We start from the raw sequence: 25,544 nt of genomic DNA on the forward strand, positions 1-25,544 counted from the left end.
GTACTCGTAAGTAAAACAAATCATTCTTAATCATAATAAATAACGACAACGTTTTCAATTATTTTAATAACTTTGCTCAGTGATAGATCACATAATTTATCAAGTTGCAATGTTCAGTGTTTTGTTTTGTTATTTGAAGCGTGTTTCCAGAGCAACTACAACAACTACAACTGAAGGGGACAACTACAGGCATATACATAATAACTTAGTTCCCGAATTCGGTGGTGCATTGGAGTTATAAGGTCTGGTTAACTGGATGGTGACCTTACCATTCATACAGTGGCATAAACAAAATGATATATTCAAAATACTACGTTACATTTAAACCATGTCATCCATTGAAAGCTTCGCGATACATTTTCCATCAGCAAATAGCATTACTCATTCACAGTTCATCATACTGATTCTGCAACGGTATTTAATGAATTATTTATCAATTCAATTACCGATCGGCTAGTCATCGCCTATACCGATACGTTACAGTATGTTACATTAATCTAATGGTCAAGACGTATTAGAAGAAAACCTATACATATATTAAAACTGTGATATGATCGTGTAACAAATTATATGTTGCTAATATGTATTTCGCTTTATAATTTAAAATTACACGCTAATTAATACTATTGTATTTTAATGGGTTAGAATCGAACCTGCGCCGTGCACGTCGTAAGATCATAAATTGAGCCATTATGGATACAGCTTTTATTAACAGTGTCGGTATGTTGGCTACATTTAGTTATTGAGGCCAATGTACAGTTTTACATTTAATATTTACAGGGGATAACCATAATGCTGTAACTTTAAATTAACCACCAGAAATGGTCAGCGCTAAAGAAGTTTAATGAATCGTAACATTAAAATTGTCATTATTTTGGTTGTTAAATTTGTTTCGTTAATTTAATACTTGTACTTTTCAACTACAATTCAATAATTACAGTATAGTATTGACCTGTAAATATTCCCTTTTTTGCTTAGTATAGGTTGTTCGGAAGCCCTCTCCTTTTAATGAAACGGAATGGGTCACTACACACTGCACCCATTTCGGTTATGCGTGGTATGTTATACCTTTCTATCCCAACCAAGCACATAACACATCAAAACTCAATGATACACATTGCACGTGTAGAATCCACTGCGCAATCTCGGATTTAAACAATTTAAAATTAGAACTTTTACTGACAAAATAACAGTAATAATAATAACCTTGACGTAAAATATCTAATTTATGTGAGTACAACAGCGTTTGTAAATAAGGAAACTTTTTTCGCATTATCTCATCTGGCAACACTCCCTGCCCACGAACGTCAATTGTCAACAAACCGTTTTAAATCCATTTTAAACTGACAAGAAATAAAAAAAAACGATTGATTGCACAACTGTTTCACGGACTAAATTAATGACAAAATAATTTTAAATAAATTGTTTTTGCAACGTATAGCGAATAATACCTTGATATGTTTATTTTATATTCCGTAATATATCATATCATTATTTATTTAATTTTATAATGTTCATTGGATATTAAATACAATATTATAATCGATACTTTATTGATCTTAAAATTTACATTTAAGTAAATTCAAAACAAATTATCCATGGTTTTTATTATGAGATATATTTATCATATTATAATATCGAGTTTATTTCATTCTATGATTGATACGAATGTCTACAACCATCGAAATATCGATCGATGTTGCGAAAATTAGTTAAAGTTTGTACGTAATACGTCACGTCGGTTATACTAAGATTTAAAATAATGCAATAAATGAAGCTGAATTCAAACTATCTTATCTTTACGTAATATTATGAGATATCGGGGAAGTAATTTGACAGCAATTCCATTTATTATTATTTGACATCTCATTAATGTCTAAACTAAACTCTTGTGTAATACTTGATTAATTATGAAAATGTATGACTTGTTAAATAGATTTTTAAATTACAAGACTCAGTAGGAGTATTCTTCGTCTCAGTAGGAAATGTATTTTTACCATGGCCTATAACTGTTTTTTTAAACTGTTACTAAATGTGTGATAGTGAAAGGAAGTGTATAAACGAAGGTTCTAGATGATTCTCAATTCTGTAATTTTGTATGTGTTTGTGTGTCAAACAATATGAACATAAACGGCACGGATAATTTAAGAAAATGATGAATTTAACGTACATTTTGTAATATTCATTAAAAAGATATATTTTTTTAATTCCCATATGTAATTTATTCATAGAATCAGATTATTTAGCACTGCGCAGAAATATGGTTGTTTTTTGACTCTCAGCTAAGAAAAGAGTTTTTACATAAATCTAAAATAGCTGTTAAAAATAGTTCTTAAAACCGGAAGCGAGGCTGAATTGAATTCGACATTTCGATTTTATTTGTAGTCAGTTTAAATTACCACCTATGCTTATAAAATTAAACATAGCAGGATTTTTGAACAATTATGTTGACTATAATTTAAAACTTTTAATTAACCGAAACAACAAAGGCGTGGCGGTAGTATCTGTACCGATTACGTTAGCAATTTAAAAATATCTCTTAAAAAAAATATTCGTATCGGTGCCATTGGAGCAGACGGCATAAACAAGCGTGAGACCACTACGACATGCTTATATTCTTACGTTAGTGTTTTGCATATATGTATGAGTGATTTAGTGTCGTCGTGGGTACGGCTTGGCGTCACTTTGTACCGGCAACGCTGGACACACGCCAATTCCACAACAACTTACTTTCAAAACAGTAACTGTAACGCACCCAAACAAACAAAGAGGCGGTCACAACATCACTTCATACTATAATTTAAAGAATATATAATTTTAACACATACATCATTGCTATGAAATTTCAACTGTCTACATACATAGTTCCATGATTTTTAACATTGTGAATATAGATTAAAATAAAGCACGCAATAAAAAGTCCACGCATTTTTTCTGACGAATATTTACTCCATAAAAAATAACGGTACTCTAGAAATTTAATAAGCGTATAAACAATAATTAAGTGCAATGTTTACGATTAAAATGAGTCATCAATGAAAAAGAATCGACTTTAGTATATAACGCTGGCAAACTTCCCACATCAGACTGAGATATAACTCTGATGCCGATGTACTCGTATGTACACAAATGCCAGCAGCCTCGGTACTGATATATTACACCACGGTTGCAAAACCACTGAAACGGCAATACCAATAATCCTACTTAATGAATATAAATGCATCTGACCTATAATTGTAATGAACAGACAAATGTTTGGATTAACATTATTAATTACAGTTTCTTTCGATGTCTTATCAATTATGATGCAATAGAGATTGTACAGAATTCCATTGTGTATCTCTTAAATACGCGTCAACTTATCTGTCGGTCTGAATAAACCCCGAAGTTAAACTGTCCAAAATATTCTTGCATGTAAAACACTATCAGATAAGTGCAATCTATTTATTTTACGGCATAGGTGGGCGGATGTTCAAAAGCGCGTCGATGGTCAGTGGTCTCTATGAAATTTTAAACATCCACACAAGCACTGTGCCACAAACACGGGGAACTGATGTTATGCCCCATGTGAATACACAGGCTCACTCACCAGTCAAACCGAAACACAACGGCACTAAGTACTGCTGTATGACGGTAGGATATAAGATGAGAGAGTGGTGCCTACCCAGACATTGCACCAAGTAAAATTTAATTACGAAACTTGTAACTGCGCAATATGCACGTTTGCATATATAGCCAAAGTAACAAACCGCACTCCACGCATTCTTCGTTCCTTAAAACTATAACATTGCATTCACTTGGGACCAATTTCCGACCGGCGAACTGGGATCGCGTGTTGTTTACTACTTTGACAGAACTAACAAATATATATTAAGTATACTAGACAACGTTTAAAAACAAATTGATTTTATGAAACAAATAACTGACGGACTGTTTATAAAAAAAAAGAAATAATGCAGAAAAACATTAAGGGCAACTTATCAGTACGTGTAATGACATGAAATCCTAGATGAGAGACGTTCTAATTCCTCGATAGACGCTGAGACAGATCAATAAGAAAGAGTTTGCAGCACAAAGGAAACACAGGTGAATGTACGATTGCGGAAAGAAACTCCGAGGCCACATTACGAATGATGAAACAATTTTGTCCCATGACGTGGCGCGGATACCGTTCCGTGCCTGCAGACCACAAAAGAGAACTGTATTTATTGACAACCACCTTCCGGGCCATTACACATACGATAGTTATCTATCTTCTAACTCAATTTGGATATATTTACGGAACTGATATTTACAAGACCTCCACCCACCTAGGAGGTCTATGCAAATCGTTAATACGACGCCTTTTTATGTTATTCTCGTGACCTTGCCTCAGCTGACTAATTCGGGGCCAATCTGTATAAGAATTTGTTAATCGAAAGCGGAACATTTTAGATTAATATTAATTTTATTCACCTACAGGTTATTGTTCTATGTACGTCACGTACCTGAAGTACCTCAGATTATAAAACAAAAGATATATAGTGGGCGCAAAACATTATAGTGAATCAACAAAAGCAAATACAAAATCGCATGGCAACTAGAATTTGCATAAATTCTGATTATGTATTCGTTTTAATGGCTTTTGTATAATGTTCGACGAGGTCCATCTGCTTTTTATTATTTTCATAATTTGAGTGTACGTAATACGATGGAATTCGATTTTTGATTTACTCAAGTACGTTTCACATTATCGTATTGTTAAAAGTGTGGAGGCGAGATCCATTAAAACCATCGCAATTCATTAAATACATCTAATGTAGTTTAAATGAATGTATAAAACATTGAATCTATCCTGAAAATAACTATTAGAAACATCACATTTAATGCATATGCGAAAAAAATAACACAATTCTAGAAAAATGCCGAACGTGACTAAGATCTCGTTTCGTACGTGCCTTCTATTAGGAGACATCAATCGATTCAAGGAGAAAATAATACATTTATATATTGTACAAATCAGCGTGTTAAAACGCTAAACACGTTTTCGTCAGCTCGATCTAAAGGAATCGTGAACTATATTTTCTGACATCTACTGATAGTTTATTTATTGTGTAGAATGTTTTTCAAAGCAATTACTGGAATTAACCAGTTTTGAAAACTACAAGTCATATCGTTTGAACAGGACTCGGTAATATTGTAACATTTAAGTCGTTTTTAGTTTAATTTTTATGCGTCGCACTGTCACAAACAAATCGAGGCAATTTACGACGCAACACTGCCGCAAGCAAAAAAAAATAATGTAACCGGAAGACCTCTAATCTAAATATATTTTTTCTTAATTTGTAACACGCTCTGCATATTAAACATTCGCCAGAGCGAGCTATTGCGATTTATATAAAAAATATATTTAGTAAACAATTTTTTGAAAATATAAATACTTTTAGGATAAAACATTTAATAACGTTCATTAATTATAATGAACGTTATTAAATGTTTTATATTTCGATAAAATTAGAAACTTAAAACGTTCATAATAAATATGTCAGTTAAGATCGCCTATAAGCGATCAACTACTAATGTTTACAGAATTTGACATCAAGCTTCTACAAAGCTTGCAAGTTTCTTTACAATGTTTTCCTTCATCGCTGACCACAAGACACATTAAACTCAATTATTTAATTATAAACACATAAAAATCAGTGGCGCTTATTCGGCTTTGAACCCGTAAATCTCGGTAAGATTCAAGTGATCTAACCACTGAGTCATCTACGCTTAATTAATACGGTATTCAAAAAATGCAACCTATCTTCAGTATATTAATATACGTTGTAAACACGACAAGTATTTAGAACATACAAGAGCACGAAATACAGACTTGTCACATCAATACGTATTATACACATATATATGGCGCTTGAAACCGCGAAGCGCACCTACATACATACCGATACATATATGTATATTATAACACTAGCTATTCCCACGATTTCGTGCGCGTTGAATTTAACAAAAAAAAATATTGTTGTAGTCTAACTTACTCCTCATCACATTCGCTATCTGCCTGTGAAAGTCCCATCAAAATCAGTCCAGTCATGTCAGAGATTAGCCGGAACAAACAGACAAGCAGAAATTGTAAAATAACATTTTATACGTATGTATTAAATAAAGAGAGGTTATTTTAATATTACAATCAGACACTTCAATTTTATTATATATATCACTACATAGTATAAAACATACTCGCTTTCTCTGTTCCTATATCCCTATGTATGATTAAAGTTTTAAAACTACACGATAGATTGATTCGATATAATTGAATAATATGTTGAATACGCAATTATTTTTATTACTTTTTAGTGCATATTAATTTGTTTTAAAATAGTGTTTTGTTTGAAGTCGGTTTTTCTTTTTGTTAAAATTTTTATTTATTTTTGATTTTAAGAGAAGCTGATGTAGACTAATTAACTTTTCTTAATATGGATAGATTAAGCGTGCCATTTATATGAGTCAGAAAGTACTTCGAGGGTAATTTCAAAAGAAACTTGCCAATAAAGCAAAAATAGACTTTCGTAAATGCGGCTTTAGTACATGCGATATAAACTACAAGGTAGCCTCGAAAGAGCTGCATCGACCTCAGTAAAAAAACTTTGCAAAAGAGCTAATATATGTCGTACATCATATGACATAACACCACATACACAAAATGTGATTAAAGACAGTAAGAAATTCTGCTCCATATCGCTTCTAACTGTGAGCCCTCCGGGAGTTCCATCACTACGTAGTATAAAACAAAGTCGTTTTCTCTGTCCCTATATCTTTAAAACTACGCAACGGATTTTGATGGGTTTTTTTAATAGATAGTGTAATTCGAGGGGAAGATTTATGTATATAATACATGGACAATATATTAAAGGAACACGGATCATTTTAGAAGTTTGTAATGTGATGTTATAAATAAACCAATTTTGTAGTATATTTAGTATCAGTGCATCCGTGCGAAGCCGGGGGCCGCTAGTAGATTATATATTCTGAAGCGTGTGGCATTTTCTGGTATAAATTTTAAATGTATGTGTATTTTCAGTTCGACGTTATAAACATACATAAGTATATCTTTATTAAACAGTATAGATACGGCAGGTAAATGTGTTATTAGTTGACTCGTGTCAATTAGATGCAGATGTATGGAGCGCAGGTATCAAGTGATGTCCATAATACAACGCAGCGTCGTCATTGATTGCATTCCTGACCACAATTGTCCGTCATCGACAAAACTGGATATGTTTTGATCTGTATTCATTTACGTTTCGACATCATCTTAGACGTTACTTTATAAACAAATTATTATCTAAGTAGGTTAACATAATCAAAACCGAATAAGATCATTGGTATTTTATCTAAACATATAATGAAATTGGTTTATTTGTTTGTAATAATAAAGTAGTTCTTTTTTACTCAATGCATATGTATGTATATGTATACATGGTACAAATACCAAAAAAACAATTATTAGCATTTTTGTCTTTCAGTCTGTCTGTTTGTTCCGGCTTATCTCTGGAACGGCTGGACCGATTTTGACGGGACTTACACGGGCAGATAACTGATATAATAAGGAGTCTAACTTGGGCTACAATAATATTTTTTTTTTTGTTAAATTGAAACGCGTACAATGTCACAGCTAGTTAATAATATATAGAAATATATCTATCTTATACAGCATATTTTTGTAATTAATATTGTAGCATATTTCTGTTATGAGATTACTGAAATTAATTATAATAAATATTCCGGCGTTTAGGCAATAATCGTTATCACTATCAGACCAATCACACAATTAGACTTTGATTAATATTATAAGTGTGAAAGTAATATTGTCCGTGTGTTTTTATCTTATCGCGGCTAAACGGCTAAACCAATCGTGATGTAATTTGACAGAACGGTAGCCTTTGACTTCGATAAGAGACAAATATACAGGAAGCTGTATATGATATGGTGACGTGAAACATAAATTAGATACGAAGAAGACGATATCTTTCAAAAGATAGTAAATATATTAAGAAATATATGGTCTGTATAATTTCAGGTTATTCTCTTTCAGACTCATAGAAACGCGACGAAAACTATAAACGACGACCATTATGGCAAATTGTGTGTAAACGTAACGTAAACGTGAAACAGGCACGTTTATTTAAATAATCTAAAACGAACGCGAGTAAAACTGCACTGCATGAAAAGCTGATATATTTTTCCACGAGTATTTTGTTGAAAAAAAATACATATAAGAAGCAGTTTTATGTGTATTTTAAATATTTAACTAGTCATATTAATCTCAAAATTTAGGTTAGAATTTTGTGAATAGTAAGAGTAATGTAAGATTTTATAGCCGATATAGCTACAGTGTGCACAGTGACACAGAATAACAAGTTTAATGCTTTAGGTAAAAAAAAAAAAAACGAGATAACATAGGAAGTACGTAAAGATAGCGTTCGGAGAAGATAACTAAAAATCATAAATTTATCAAGAAAGTACACAAATACAGTTTTCTTACGTAAATGAACCGCAGGGTCTTTGATCATGGAATTTTTTCAGCTAACACAATGTTATTTATAACACTTTAACAAAGAAAATATTGTGAATAAAGCAAATATCATGATAAGATGAGATTGAAATATAAAGCCTATTTGGTTTCTGTAAACAGTGACGTGCGATACGATACGAACTGAAATATATTATTTTATAGCGCTTGTGTCGCTTGAATATAGCAAATATCCAATCCTAACCCTGAAAGCGAGCTACAGTGATTAAGAATGGTAATAATAACCAGAGCTCCGCGCTAGGTCAAGGAGATCCAGTGTCATGGTGCCGCATTTACACATTTCCATTCTAATCCCATACACATATATGTATTACAAGAAAGTCAACTGTGTAGCTAACTTGTGTACATTTAGAATCTTATTCAATCTTACTATGATTTAAATTTGAGCCTTATGTAATTAAAAAAAGTATTTATTTTGAAATAGCTGTCACAAACAATTTTGACGTCATAACAAGGTTACTCTTTTGACAATACCTGTGCTTCAGCATGTTATCCGGAACGAAGACATTCCACCAAGAAGGTCTCTTTTGACGGATGTAAGTAGGTGTATCACTCTCTTCGTCGGTGTCGTTGCCACCGGATTTTCGTCTCTTTTTACGTTCGAGCTGCAGTCGCGCTGCCCACGAGCGCCGGCGGCCTTTATCACTAGGTCCGTAACCGTCCGCTCCGACGGGAACGGCCAGAGAGGCTCGGCGAGGTGTGTCGAGCGGAGGACCATCAAATTCGGTCAGCTTTCTATATCGTTCAGCAAATGTCGCATCAGACGCTCTGCGCCCATTAGAAGACGAGGGAGAAAGTTTGATGACCACGACGGGCTCGGTAAACGTTTCCTCGTCGTCCGTGTCCGGCGCGTAAGGTTCCTCGCTGAAGCGTCGCGGAGTCTCATCGATGGCTTCCTGCAGACTCGCCAGAGGCAAGCTGGGACGGTGCGTGCGCATTCCGCGCGGCATCCGCCCTGGCCGGCCCTGCAGCCGCGCCAGAGCGAGCGGCACCGGCGATTCGGTTAGGGTTGGCTCGCTAGCACTCATCGTCACTCACTGCCACTGTAGTTGCACTCAGTCACTTGCACAATACTTTTTAAGGGCCTATTTTATTAGCTCCATTGATAAAAAATACTTTATCAAAGCTTCAAACATTGCGATAAGCAAAGTAATATTTAGTTTTATCGTTGAGTCTCTGTGAAATACAATTAACCAATTCGGTTTATTAATAAGGGGCACTTGTGTTGCATCATGTAACAGAAAACGATAATAATTTCATTTCCAAAACGCTTTTATGCAATAAATAAATATAATGTGACTTTTTACTTCGAAGAAAATCAATTCGTAAATAATTATTATCTTAATATTAAATCCAAGTGCCTTGACACCGGTTTAACGAGCCAAAATTTCGTTACGGTCCATTTACTAATCCGCTTGCATCAATATTCTGTCAATAGCAGTAATTCTATAACTTTTGTTCCTAAGTTTCGGAAATTATACGAAATGGAACAAACAAAACTATTAGTAATTAAGTTTGACAGAATGCTATTAACGTCGAAATTGAACAAAAACCGTTTAATTTCACATCGTTAGTTAGTATTTGTCATTGACTATCAGTTACAAAAGCGAATCAGTGATAAAAGATCGTGACGTCATGTATAAGACCGTTTAATATCTCAACGAAGTTGGAACGATGGGAATAGAAAAGCTATTGAGATAAAATTGTACAACACGTGGTCAGCATGTCTGCGGCAGTCTAGGGAATTATCTTGTTACCATTACAAGTGCCGGCGCTATTCCATATACGCAGGTGCAGCTTTCGTAACTGCATAGTCGTCATCGACTCACGCGCGACGTCGCGGGGAAAGTTGCCACCGGTTCGTATAAGTTGCCGTCTCACGTTACTAAGGTCGATTTCATTATCACTTGATGGTGAGACCAATCAAGCAGCGCACATATTACAAGAATCTCAACGAATTAACAGAGACGACTCATTCGAAAATACTGTAAGGATAACCCCAATAAAGATGTTATTTACATCTGAGGCAGCGTTGTACGACACGTGCTCGAAATAGTTAGAAAAACAATCAGATGTGGCCGACACACAACATCACCAAGGTCGCACTTCAATTGAGTTTATTAATTGTCTCTCATTGACTTTATAAAGCGTTTTATTAAAAATAGCACATTCTATTAATTATATTGCCAACGAAATAAGCATATATTAATTAGGTAACGGTGAAAAGAACAGTAGAAAGCTATTCATAAATGAACTTCCGCCAGATCGAGTCAGATGAGATTTTAAATCAATATATTGGTATTGTGTTATTTAAAATTAATCTGTAGTTAGTCGCTGATGGAAAGTTTGTAATAGCTTAATGTTTGTAATTAACTAATGAAGGCCAAGTGTAACAGAACTTGCAATGAGAGCACTTAAAAAAAATTAAAACTTTATTTTTCTTCTTGCAACTCTGAGGTAAGCCAGTTAATGTCCTCAATCAAGCAAAGCTGAGTATATTCCAATGTCATTAAAATTAACTACGATATTTTAACGATGGCAACCTAGATTCATTTAATCTATCTTATGTATGTTTATGATACTTTTGTGGAAATATCGAAATTTAAAAGATAAAATCAAACACGAATGCGCCACAAAAATGATGTGACTTGTGATTGATGATACCTGAGTGAAAAATATCGTCATCGGGCTATACATTTGACATTCACAATTGTGGATGTCAAAAAGAAAAATGGCGTACATTTTGCATACTTACAATTGAAAAATAAAATACCTAGTCACATACAATAAAAGCTAATTTGTGCAGCGCGCATCAATTTAAATATCTTTAAAATTAATTTATCTATTATAACAAGATTCTAAGATTAACTATTTTTTAATTTTTAGACATCCATACATATATACGGGTACGTTTCTTTATCAACCTCCAATAAAGCAAGAACGGTGTATTTGTTTTTAAATTTCGAACCTTAACATTATCAACAGAAATAAGTTTAATATATTAAGTTAGATTGAAATACTTGTATAAAAAAAAAAACAAAAACTAAAATATTTAAGTCTAAAACATACAAGGACGCTTAAACGTTTCATGTAGCGTATATATACGATATAGCTATAGTCCCTGCTACATAGTTAGGAGTAATCGTGGAAAATCTCTGCTGAAATGTTACACGGTGCACGGTAATAGCTGGGGGAATGATAGAGCACGCACAATCGCTCGTAAATGGCATGGGCCTTCATTGTGCCTTTTGTTAGCTACTTATCGCACGTTGCAACTACGCATAAGTCAATTGCAATTACTGTAAAACGCTTCCATAGTACAAAATTTCATTTCATTTAATTCACATACATAACTGAATACGATGTCTTATTCGTGATTATTAAACACTTTACCTTATATTATAAAATTAAATACTTAATCGCGGATGTGATTTTAAAGTGTAAATTTCTTGTACACGATGTTTACAAAAAAACTTGCCAAATGATTTTTATTTACTTTAGATATTCAATATTATGTAGATTGTTATTCGAGAGACGCGAAGGAAATTTATTTTGAATCTATTGCAAATCAGTTAATGCAACATTACAAAAAGGTTATATCATATATAGGTACATTTTTTATTACATGCCTCATAAATAGGGTTGCCATCTATAGTCATCATCACAGGACAAGACGCGAGAAAACCCCGGATTTTAGAGTCCGAAAGTCGGATATATCAACAAGATATTTTAAACATATTCGATGTAATAAAAAACACTTCAGAATGTCATAAATAACCTTTTTTATTAATTCATTATTTTAACAAAACAATTTGTTACAAATTGTTTATATAAATCACCTTTTAAAATTTTTGAAACCATCCCCGGACGCTCGCCGGATGCCTTCTAAACTAGGACAAATCTGAGGAAACCCGGACAGATGGCAACCCTAGTCATAAACAACCAAATATCGATTATAATTATTTAAAGATTTATTATTTTATAATGTAATTCGAGCAGACATACATTATACGGCAAATGATTTTATCCGTTTAATGTTTATATTATTTATAACATTTAAAGCACCTAATAAATTGACAAGATTACAATTTAGATAATGATTCATATAAATAAAGAGACGAAATAGTGATACATAAAACAGATTAAGCGTTCGAACGTCCTTACAATTTATTAAATTAAAACGATGATGTTAATTGAAATACGAGTTTGACGAAATAATGCGTCTACATATAACAATAATATAAAACGTTGCAAAGAACCAATTCACGGTAAGCAAAATATATTCCAACGACAACTTTATTGCTTTTTATTTATGGATAACATTGAACGAAATGTTATTGGAGAAACGCGTTGTTAAATTGTTTATAGACAAAATTGTATACATAATTTGCTTGAATTATAGTGTATACATTATCTAGAGCGAGATACAATACATGTCCACACACAAAGACAGTCGGCATATGCAAACAAAGAATATTCAATGAGACTCCAAGTCCTCAGTTCGCAGCTGAACTGAATACTGATTAATTGTTTACGACAATAAACTAGCATGGGACAAAGAAAATCAATCTCATTAATACGTATATAATGAATAGGAAATTAACACTGGCGTTTATATATATATTATTGAAAATAGGAAATCAAACGCATTACGTTATGAGACGCTGAGAAAATAATCATCGATGGTACAAGTGACAATTATTAATGAGAAAAATAAAACTATTATTTCTCACGTAAATGAATTGTTGTTTACGACTTAGGTATTGTATTGATACGGAATGAATTGAAAGAGAGTTTAACTATGACGCATTCGTCTTAGCCGTTTGAAAATACGTCACGATCACGAAGATACTTTTCGATTAAAGAGACCAAATAAACGCTTTATATCTATCCAAACTCCATTACTAAAATTCCAGAAATATGGCTCTGCGTACCTATAAACATTAACCCATATACTTTTACTACTTGAACTATTTAAAGAGAACCTTTTATTTTAATTATTGTCCCTATTTTCAGTTCAGTCGAAATGATGACAGCAAGAAATTATATCGTTGGAAATATGTGTCGCAATGTCAACTATTACAACGTAATGACTTCGCTTAATTACATAATAAATACAAGTCAAGATACTAAATGTTCCTTATTCGGAAAATAAATAATGCGTTTCGTAATAAACAAATCAAATCAAGTAAACTATCTTGGTTATTGTTAGTAAAATGGAACAGAAAATCTTGTAGGAATATTTGGGAATATTTCCAAATTAACAACTGCTACGAATAAATCTCTTTGAAAACGTTTTGCAATCTTGTTGTCCCGATTTCGTTCACGAAAAAAATTAACTGTCATAAAATATTTTAAACAACATTTAACTACCGCAATTTGGGATTAATTTTTAATCCTAATTACCCCTTTAACCATCCTACATATATTTACATAATAGAAGATTTTTTAAAATCATTTTTATCCCAGTGCAATAACCAACCTTCAACTATCTTTCTATGGTGATGATATCTAGTACATCAGAGAGGAAGAAGCAAGTGTGGAAACTCAATGGCACGGATAACACTTGTCTTGGCAATAGGATCGATACAAATAATTAAAATGCAAAGATGAATTCCTTTCGATAATATCGAGGTTCAAATGCCTCTCATGTACACGGAGGTCAACCAGAGGCTGGATTTAAAACGCGTACATTGTTCATACCTGCAGCTTAGTAGACAATTATACGTAGTCTTACTCCTATAGTTACGACGTAAACGTTAAATAATATTAACCAAACAGAATAACAGTGGACGCACAACCATGGACGTGACGATTTTATTGTTTAAATTAACTGATTAAAACTAAAAAAAACTTGTCGGCCATTGCTATTTTTATTCGCTATAAAAAGATTATTACAAGCCTTTGACCCGATTTTTTATAGTAGACACAAATGGTCAACGTTCTTGGTTTAACATAACTTAGCTATACCTAGGGTTGCCTTTCAAGACCATTCTAACGCATACCAGTCATAATTGAGACCTTTTGCGTTTTCCTTTCAATATTCGAGTGTCAAAAGTTCATCTTGGTGAGGGTTCGGCTAAATTTTGCCTTTACTAATAAATTCAGTTATTTGTGAAGCGCCAAAATAAGGATTTTACTTAATAACGAATCATAGATTTACTACTGTTTTATGGTCTTCAACATATTTTAAGGCACATGAAGCAAAGCGCTACGTGCTGGAATGTTTTATACAATTTGGAAAACAGCCCTATTCTCGCGACGAAGCGCCGACTCAGCAGATGTCGCGGCGGTCAGCCCTCACATAACATAATTCTCAAGTTACGTCTATTGCTAGAAAAATGTAGGTCGTGTCCGATTTCAAAGCGCAGCGGGACTTGCATAACTCGAGCCTCGCCTCGCCCGCCGTCGACACCCGACTTTCAGTGACATTGAGTCTATCGTATCGACCAAGATTCATTATAAGTATATTTCATCGATAAGATAACACATTATTTCAATCACAATCCAATTGAATCACTGTGCCTTATCTCTCAATGTCATATAATATATTTGTAACCCCGATTTTTGATAACGCCGAACATACATAAATATTATTCTCATTTTAATATATATATATATATATAGACCAGACAATTACAGAATAATGCTTATTTTATTAATAAATCTATACTGACAATGATTAATTAACTTTTGAATACTGAACCGATACGATAACAATTAGTGTAAATGATTCTTAATTCCCTTTAACGGGTAAATGAAAATATTGCACACGTGACATTACGTAAATTAAAGAGTCGGTATGAAACATACATATATCGTCTAGAATTGTACAATATGCGTATTGTAAAGTAAAAGTTTTTTAAACGGGCTGGAAGCAAAAAAAATGGGCCCCGCCTACGGCCCGACTCGGTCACAAACGTGCATTTGCATCATTTTCGTCTGCGCCCGACTCGCGATTATATATTGTATTTATAGCCTTGTTCCTCGACGTATGGAGCATTTGCAGTAATTAAAATGCTTCTTTATTAGGAACCAACGAAAGCATCGTCTTTATTGTACTGCGCTATACATGTTTTCTGATATACTCGAGTAAACACAAAATGTATCATGTGATAAACTTAATATAAAATTACGAGTTACTACGATTTTTTGTTATTTACATAAAATGATTGATGGAATACTTTTGGATTAAACATCGTAAATAGGATAAATATTTGATCAATATTGTGTTCATTTATTAGTCTCGGTGTAAAGATCAACATAAATATATCTTTCAACATAATGATTTGATATTACTTAAGTTACGGTAAATTAAGGAGAAAAATCACAAATAAAAAGTCAACGAAACGAAATAAACGTTTATCGATCTCAAAGATGCATTTATTGATTTTAAACAAGATTGTAGCTTCATCAAAATTCATTTTGTGTCACATGTTTTATCTTTATGTTAAAATTATTTAAGTAACAATAATAAGGAAAAATTTATCGGGTTCCAAAGGGCCCGAGAACTTATGAATGAATCCGTGCGCGTGTTCTCACGAACGGTGACCTTTGTATTGACATAATTATAAAGTATCGATGTATTCGAATATTCGATGTTTATCGATCGTTTTAAAAGTTCAATTCATTTATTTTTAATCCTGAACCGTTTTGTGTTATAAATTACGTAATTTAAATGCTATCTACGAGCTGCGTAGAACTTCGTAGCATGTCTAACAAACGCGGGGAGGGTACTTAAAGTTGCAACAATGTGCAGAAAATAAATAAAATTAAATAATAAAAAAATACAAAACATGCAAACTTATGCAATGTGGGTAGTTTACGAATAAACCGACGACAATCACATTAACAATAGGGCCGGAGCCAGGCACTTGGAGAAATCCGATACAATATAATTTTGGTAATACAACACAAGTGCGAAACTTATTTAAAACATTGCTAACACAAATCGCGTCGTTCTAAGTTCTTACGGGTTGCGGCCACGCACCGACCTCCTTTCCCCGCTGCACTGGCGCAACGGACAAACAAAATAACTAGACGAAGATGTCGGCGTACGAATTCGTAGCGTAAACTGCGCGTGCGACTTTCACTGCGTTACGAGTGCGCGAGCTTGTGTCACCGCGTGCGAACCTCGCGGCGCTTTGAATGCTACTGACTGCTGGTAGGTATCGCTGCCTATGGAGGGGCCACCGGTCCGTCTGAGATAACGACATCACCTGATAAAACGTCTGAAATCAACCCCCGCTGTTAGACGTCATACCCTTAGTACTCATCTTTTGTGTGGCATCTCAATATATTTATTATCATGTTTTTCCTCCAGGTATAATTAATCACTAACTTCAAGCTAATAATTAATTAAAAACTCCCATTAGATTCTTGTATCAATTATTTCTTATATACCTAAAGCTTTTAATACAAAATATTTTTGGCAAACATACATTTCTGTATAAATAAATAGGAAATTATTAAATTAACGTTTTTAATGCCTCGTGTCGTAAGTAATCCATTGTATATTCAATAACATTTTAATTGGTATTGCATCCCACTAACTATTGTTGTATTCAAATCAATTAAACGCCTATAGCTAAGATTACATCTAAATGTATAAAAAAATGTAGATAATAATTCTTTATGTAATTTTTATCTTTAATAAAGCTGTATATATTCAAAAAATTATAAAAAGCCTAAAAAATTAAAAATAAATATTGGAGTACGAGTTGGAGAAGATAGACCATTAGTTTTATCAATTTTGGTTTAAGACTTTGGTTTCGATTTTCGTGACCTTCTTTAGCCGAGGCAGCAATTCTCACGCAAGACACACAATCTGCGCACGACACATAAAATCGCACAAGTATGTGAACAAGCACAGACTCTTTTCTTTCGATCTCATAATTCGATAGCTGATCCGACACGGATCGAAAAGGACTTAGATGCTTTAATTAATTTAAATGTTTAATTAATTCAACAATAATAATTAGCCAGCCAAAGATCTGCAACTATCATATCCACACCGGCAAGTTTTGAAGAAAAAATAAATAATCAAGTTATTATTACAAACGATAAAGTCAAGCGCGGTCAAATATCAATCAGGATGAAATGCGGTTATCTCGTTGTCCATTATCAAATGTAGTTAAGTAGAACAATCACGAAATCGAGAGTGAAATGTGACTATTTTTCAAGATAATACGTGACCGTATTCGAAATATGTGTTTGATGTAGATTCTGTATTAAGATTATTAGATATTTTATGAACAAAAAACAAAACAACACTTAATTTTGTTTTTAAAAAAAATAACTGTCAATAAGTGTGTGTTTGTATATTAAATCGGACTGGCCATGTAAACGTTTCCACCATTATTCGAGATATTGACATTATTAGAGCCGAGAGGGCCCAATGGTTAAAACGCCTGCACCTTAACCGATGTTAACGGGTTCAAATCCAGGCGACCACTGAATATTCATGTGTTTAATTTGTGTTTATAAATTCATCTCGTGCTCGGCGATGAAGTAAAACCTTCATATGTTACACCAATCCGCATTGGAACAGCGTGGTGAAATATGTGCCAAACCTTCTCTTCAATGGGAGAGAACGCCTTAGCACAGCAGTAAGAAATTTACATCTGAGGTGTGAATTTCTAGTAAAAGATTTATACTTATGATAGTAATAGGTTTATACTCGGCGAAGGGGTTGCGTAATAGATATACAAAAAAATGAAATAAAAACCAAACACTTTAATTGTCCTTCTGTCCAAGCGTGTGACCCAGACTATTATCACAAAACAAGGTAGTATTTATATAAAATATGAAAAATCTTTTAAAAATTCGTTTAAAATTAAATTTTGTAGTCAAAGATTATTTTTATTAAAATTGGTATACATAATAAGGGGACTATTTTAATACCCCCTGTTAGTAAAATAGTTTTATTTTTAACTTATAAAAAATTCCAAATCGACATAAGATAAAATAAAAATGGCCTATTCCAAACACGAAAGGAGTAAAGACAAAAAATAACTTTAATATTAAACATAATAACTAATATATTGAGTATACTCAGCAGTACTACAACTGTATAAGAAAAAAATATGAAAACGTAAACATTCTAACCGAACTAAGTATACTCATAGAAATTTCATTTCTAAGAGGTTTTACCAATTTGGCGCCAAATGTAGAGGATGTAAATTCGCGAAAATATTGTCGTTTTGAAAACGTTAGTGTCGAAAATAATATAACATTTAATTAATATTTAATCATAAATAAAAATATGTTGAACAAGAACTGTTTATTTTTTAATAGACCTATGTTAGTAGATCTACTAGAAACTACTATACAGGGCCTGTAATATTATACATTAGGCAACATTAGGCAGTTCAACAGCAACTCCAACTGCCAAGGCAAACCAAACATATAACAAATAAATTAAATAATTGAATGTGAATAATTTTATCTATTATAATTATCAAAGTAAGTAAATAGACAAGTTTTTATCTATACTACTATTATAAAGAGGAAATTTTTGTATTTTTGGGTGTATATGTAATGAATAAACTCAAAAACTACTGTGCCGATTCTAAACATTTTTGTACTAATGTAAAGCTGCATTTATCTTGAGTAACATAGGCTATATATTCCCAGAAAAGATTAGGGATCCTTACTAAAACTTAAGTTAAGTAACCGAAGTTAACCGAAAAAAGTGCCCTAAAATATCTTTCGTGGCATGCGCTACGGAAACTATTGATGTATTGCTGATAGAACAAAAGTATGTTCTAAATGATTAAAGAACATTAATACCAACAAAAAATTCGCGATACCATATATGCTTCTATTATCGTTGAGTCATAATAACTATTTTTTACATTTTTAAGTTAATAGAAGTACCGACCAAAGATGAACCATGCTATTCATCATCCTGTTTAAATCATTATCCAAATAAATCATATTGTTTTCTAGACTGTGTCAATTCATACAGAGTACATATTGTTTAAATCTGCTATCCATTTAATAGACATTACAAATTTAATAAGTCATGGAAATATAAAAAACATAATTTGAGAGAGATTAAGATAATAGTAACCTTAAGAATAAATACGTTACCTAAGTAAAAAAAAAACGTTGAACAAATTCGGACAAAGAATAAATAGATAGCGTTTAAAAAAAATGTAAAAATAAAACACCAAACAAATTTGAATAAAGTGTAAAAATATAAAAAAAAAATTATGTCATCTCGTGCGAAGCCGGGACGGACCATATTATAAGTTAACAATAAAAGTTTTAGTGTAAGAGTTTTTTTTTTTATTAAGCGCATTTAGGTTTAGGTTGTTTCAAAAAAGTTTGTTTTTTTTGGTGAATCATCAATCAATTTTTTTACTTGGTGGTAGGGCTTAGTGCAAGCCCGTCTAGGTAGTACCATCCACTCATCAGTTATTCTACCGCCAAACAACAGTACTCAGTATTGTTGTATTCCGGTTTGAAGGATGAGTGAGCCATTGTAACTACAGGCACAAGGGACATAATATCTTAGTTCCCAAGGTTGGTGGCGCATTGACGATTTGAGGAATAGTTAATATTTCTTACAGCGTCATTGTCTATGGTTAATGGTGACCACTTACCATTAGGTGGCTCATATGCTCGTCCGTCAAGCTATACCATAAAAAAAAAATCAGTTACTTCTTTTCGAGTCGAACGAGTTCCTGGGTCCAATTACGAAAAACCGGCAGAATAATATTATTGGGGTTTTCTGTTAACGAATTGGAGTGTTACAGTGTTGTCTTGGACTTCACCTAAATCAATTGGTCTTGAGCCTTATCACTCACTGGACATGCAGAGTTGGGTAGCCTTATTATATTTATTGCATTAAGAAAGTTCGGAAATAAAAATTGAGTCGGTTAGTACTCAAACTTCTACACTCTAATCTAAGCAAATGCGCTGGTTAGTCTCGAATGAGAACAGTGGCCGTGGCCGGAATCGGTCAGGAGGATATCATATTTATGATACTGTATTCGTATCTTTTATCTTGACAATTTTTTCAAATGAAATATACTCAGATTTTAAAACATGTAAATTTATACATCGATATCCATCGTAGGTAATTACAACTTAATTGCCAATCAATATAAATTCATAACATTAATAAAATTAACAATTACTTTAATTTGTGACTTCATTATGTTGTTCTTTAGTACAACGCTTGTTGCACAGATTACAGATAAAAAATGTCCAAACATGTGAGTATAAGTACATGTAATTAGCGTTCCATTCACTTCTTCATCTGTTATCTGAGTGCATTACTAAATTATCCGACACTTAAAGGGGTCAAGTTCGTTTCGGACCACATTCTCGAGTGTTCCTTAACTCAATTAACTTCTCAGTGGCGCATGCGCACATATTTTTAAAGCAAAAATATTGTAACCAAATGGGTCATCGTCATGTCTTTATGGTATAACGTTGTGTTCAAAAGATACTTAACTAGCACAGTAAGATGCTTTAAACACACACACACATACACTTCTGTCACTTATGCCTTTAGGCTAACTCACACTTATAAACAGAACAGAGCGATATATAGTTTTGATACTTGGCGATCAATAACTGGATAGGAGGTTGGTATCCACGCCTACACGAATCTCTGCAACCGATTAAATACAATTATTCATATAATTACTTACTATATTCTCATTGAATTCCGTAATTATTTTATAATTTATTCAACTATATTAATTTATACATTACGACAACTGTTCGCATTTACACGGCAGGTATTTATGTAAATGAAAATCATCTGACCGCAAAATGTCAACAAAAGAATCACAAGTAACTTAATCTGGCTGTGGTGGTTTGTCCTTGAACTCTGAAAAACTTCCTTTGAATAAATCCAATCTTTAAACGTAATTACTTTTCACAGTTACGCTAGCGAGCCCTGAGAATTCATTCGAGTTTAAATTATCCATGGCTGTTTCACGCGTGTTTCATACGTTTGCTTATACGTACATAACATAATAAATAAATAACGAAGTGCATCGCATTCACTAAATACCTGTCAATTTATACGCAGTGGTTAACTTTTATGGTATGGTAACATTTCTGAGGGTCATCTGATAGAGATTATTTAGCATTTAGGAACCTTTCTTAAGTTTTAATGTGAAGATATTTTATTTAATCAAATGTAGGTCGTTTTTAAAAATAACGTTTAACGACATAGAAATTCTGCGCATTTAGACTATTTACATATTTAGGTAGTGTTGCCGTGCAAAATAACTAAAGCAAACGAGACAACTTTACTACCTTGTGCGTTTGCGTGTGAGCTCGACACTCGCCAAACGTCATACTACTTTACTAGTATGTTAGTAACCAACAATAGAACACTATATTTTGGCGCCTTCTCAGTCTTGACAGTTCATCGCGATATTTAAATAAGCAAAGGCTGCGCATTATCCAGCCATATATGTGTATATCATCGTAAAAAAATAAAACCGTTCGGTTGACAATATTTCGACCATTTAGAGTCTCGTGAAAAAGATTATAATATAATGTATTTACATTTTTACGATGACGGATAATGCTTCCCTTCCGTTTTAGGGGTCGGTCCTTCCTTGGAATTCAAGCTTGTTTGGTCAGGAAAATTTAACAGACAAGCGGGGTGACTTTCGCATTTATAATATTAATATAGAGTAATTAATGAAATAAATGCTAAAAATAATGTAGTAATAAAAAACACACTATAGCACTAGTAACGTTTTAGTATTTAGAATTGGAATTATATAATGTACAGTAAGTTACCAATTAGCAAAGTTATTGTTATTTAAAATGTTAATTAAAAAATGCAGCTCAAATCAGACGTATATATAAAACATATTGTTTTTTTTGTATATTTTTATAAACATAAAACATTCGTACTTCACACATTTGTATGATCAGTTAAAGGTAAACTTACCTATTACTATTAAATATAAATATAAATTAAACAGTACAATGCGTAGGTAAAAAGTTTTGCAGGTAAAAATACAGTGGATTATATATTTCGTATTAGAATCTTGTTGCTTAAGTACCAACGTTTAATCCGTTGTAAAGTTTCAGCGTAGTAGTTACACAACTTGTGCCCTTTTTTTGATCTTGACATATGTTATTAAGTCAGTGACGTAAGCTTTTAATACATTAATAACACGGACCAACCTTTACCAATCTCACTACGTGATCTTTCATACGCGACAGCTGATAATCGTAATATTATAACTAGCGACCCGCCCCGGCTTCGCACGGGTGCAATACTGATTCTTAATATACTACAGACTTTATTTGTTAACGACATCACATTGGAAACTTTTAAAATGATCAGTGTGTCTTTACTATATCGTCTATGTATTATATACTTTTGTATAAAATACTTACACAACAAAGTAAAGACACACCATCTTCCTCTCGAATGACTCTATCTATTAAAAAAACCTTATCAAAATCCATTGCGTAATTTTAAAGACCTAAGCATACATAGGAACAGACAGCGGCAAGCGACTTTATTTTATACTATGTAATGATGATGATTGAAATTTGTTACTTTATTAAATTATCGATGAAAGATTTGCTTCCTATCCTGCTGGATATGCCATTTCCTATAAATTAATACGATACATGTAGGTTTCCTCACGACCGTAATATGAATGATGTATAACACTCAAAACGGTTCCAATTAACGGTTCTTGTACGGATTTGAATTTGGGATCGGGTAAGAACCCCGTACTTAATCGCCCAGGTACATAAACTCTGCTCTATTCATAAATGACAATTTCACGAAGAAAACCCTGTTCCGTGAGTCATTTTATTTATGATAGTTATAGTATCCGTGTAATATTCCCACTACCGCATAAGGTTGTATGTAATAACGTTTAAGTTGCTTCTTAAATATAATGTAGTGTATAAACTCGAGTCGTAATAACAAGGTAACGAAACAGAACGAGGAGTAAAAAAAAAACCGCATCGTTTTATGAAAAATCACGCAGCTATTACAATACGAAGCCGATAAGAATTAATAAAACCGTTAAACTCATTATATATTATTTTTATCACACAGTCCCATTCCTACACGTGACGTTAATTGCAAATTTAACGCTGAATGCGTTCCATGCAGCCATCAATGAAAACATTAAGGAAACAAACAAACATAGTCAAGTGAACGTAAGTCGGCTAAAACAATATAAGGTTAATGTATTTGTCTTATGTTGGTCAATAGTGTAACTTAGTGGTGAGTACCGCCGAACAGTACGTACATTGTTCGCTCATTACTGAATAGGTAACGGGGTCCCGTCGAGCAAAGAATGAAAGTGTTTCATACGGTACTTCGACTAACTTCAATTTAACTAATGGTGCCAACATTTTGATTCATAGTTTGTTGACGTTTGTCGATGATCTAATATCATATCGATTCCATTATGATTGAGAGTAATGTTTACTGTAACACTTAATATCGGTAGTGGCATTATCAAGTATTTTCTTATCAATGATTTTATCAAAGTTGGATGATGTTCAAGTTTGATATGAACATCCTATAACCTCTTATAAATCCTATAAACGGAGCGCATATAACGTTTTAAATTAAACTTGTATACGTTCAGGATTACAAACCATGAACGTACATATTTGTACACAACGCAAGGTTTCGAGATGTAGGAATAATACACAAGTATATGAGTTCATTAACATTTAAAAAAAAAACTTGTCACGACTCATTTGTCATTCGGCACATTCAAATTTTGAATGGGATTGATAAAATTTTAGTGTGTATGCCAATAACAGTTAACAGACATTACAACGCAAAAATCATTGACAAGTAATACATCTATTGCGTTAACAATCAAAACAGCAAAGGGTGCCTTCATTATAGAAATTAAATGTTTTTGTACTTTCAATATGGAATGTAAAATATTACTATTGTAAAATATTTCTTTTAAACTTTCACAGAATGAATGAATGAATAAAATACTTAATTAAAATACGATCTGTTGTGTACATAGATCTATAATAACATAATAATGAATATAGGATTTATATTTTGTACAAATATATATTATCTGTATAATTTATTATGCACCTGTCATCTCGAGTGACACACATCGCAAAAGCGCGGGAAAACAGGATTTATAAAAATTAAAAATGAGCGCGCGATGAAGACTAGTTGAGTGCCCAGTGACCTAATATTGAATTTTAATATCCATTTAATCTATTCGGTAAATCGACCTTTGATGTGAACATTACACGATTAATTTTTATTTATAAATCTCATACACAAAAAGTATCATACGATATAGTTACAGTCGGCTATATAAATTAAATCTAGTACTGTCAAGGGAGGCAGAATATAGCAATCTGATGACACCTCATTTGTCAAAAGCGACGGCTATAAATTTGACGGATACGGTGTCAAAATACGTTTTTGAAAGGGTACGACAATTAAGATAAGATTTTTTTGCAAACGGCCTGAATACTGTGTCGCATTTTACATTAACTAGTATAATGCCCGGCTTGCGTTACATATATGCGTCCTCTTAAGTATCGCCCGCGGTTTAGCTCTCGTTTTAGGAATTGGTCGTTAGGTGTTGGTGGTAGGACTTTGTGCAAGCCCGTCTGGGTAGGTACTTCCCACTCATCAGTTATTCTACCGCCAAACAACAGTACTCAGTATTGTTGTGTTCCGGTTTGAAGGGTGAGTGAGCCAGTGTAAGTACAGGCACAAGGGACATAATATCTTAGTGCAAAAGGTTGGTGGCGCATTGACGATTTAAGGAATAGTTAATATTTCTTACAGCGTCATTGCCTATGGGTAATGATGATAAAAAAAAAACATAAAAATAACCTATGTCCTTAGAGTTCATGTTAGCTAAACTTCGTTCGGTTTAGTTGTTTGACCGTAACGCAGTAACAGACAGAAAGAGTTACTTTCGCATTTATAATATTAGTATAGTTTAGTATAGACATCGTC

General features: G+C 33.0%; 1 protein-coding gene across 14 annotated transcripts in view; it reads right to left on the reverse strand.

Moving 5' to 3' along the window:
- The window catches only part of LOC124535201 (TLD domain-containing protein 2), a 96,898-nt gene that overhangs the window by 49,773 nt on the left and 21,581 nt on the right, over nucleotides 1-25,544 (reverse strand). For 3 of the 14 annotated variants that reach the window (XM_047111357.1, XM_047111350.1, XM_047111364.1), the window contains exons 1-2: nucleotides 16,549-16,739; nucleotides 9,050-9,751 (exon numbers count right to left, since the gene is read on the reverse strand). The exons of 5 other annotated variants lie outside the window; for them this stretch is intronic. In XM_047111357.1, coding sequence (XP_046967313.1) covers nucleotides 9,050-9,603 — 554 coding nt within the window. In that variant the 5' untranslated portion in view covers nucleotides 9,604-9,751; nucleotides 16,549-16,739. Of the gene's footprint in view, nucleotides 1-9,049; nucleotides 9,752-16,521; nucleotides 16,742-25,544 lie in introns of those variants that run through there. 6 more of the 14 variants (XM_047111372.1, XM_047111318.1, XM_047111458.1 and 3 more) reach the window with 5 other exon arrangements.

The sequence above is a fragment of the Vanessa cardui genome, chromosome 2 (genome assembly GCF_905220365.1).
Source record: "Vanessa cardui chromosome 2, ilVanCard2.1, whole genome shotgun sequence".
NCBI lineage: Eukaryota > Metazoa > Arthropoda > Insecta > Lepidoptera > Nymphalidae > Vanessa > Vanessa cardui.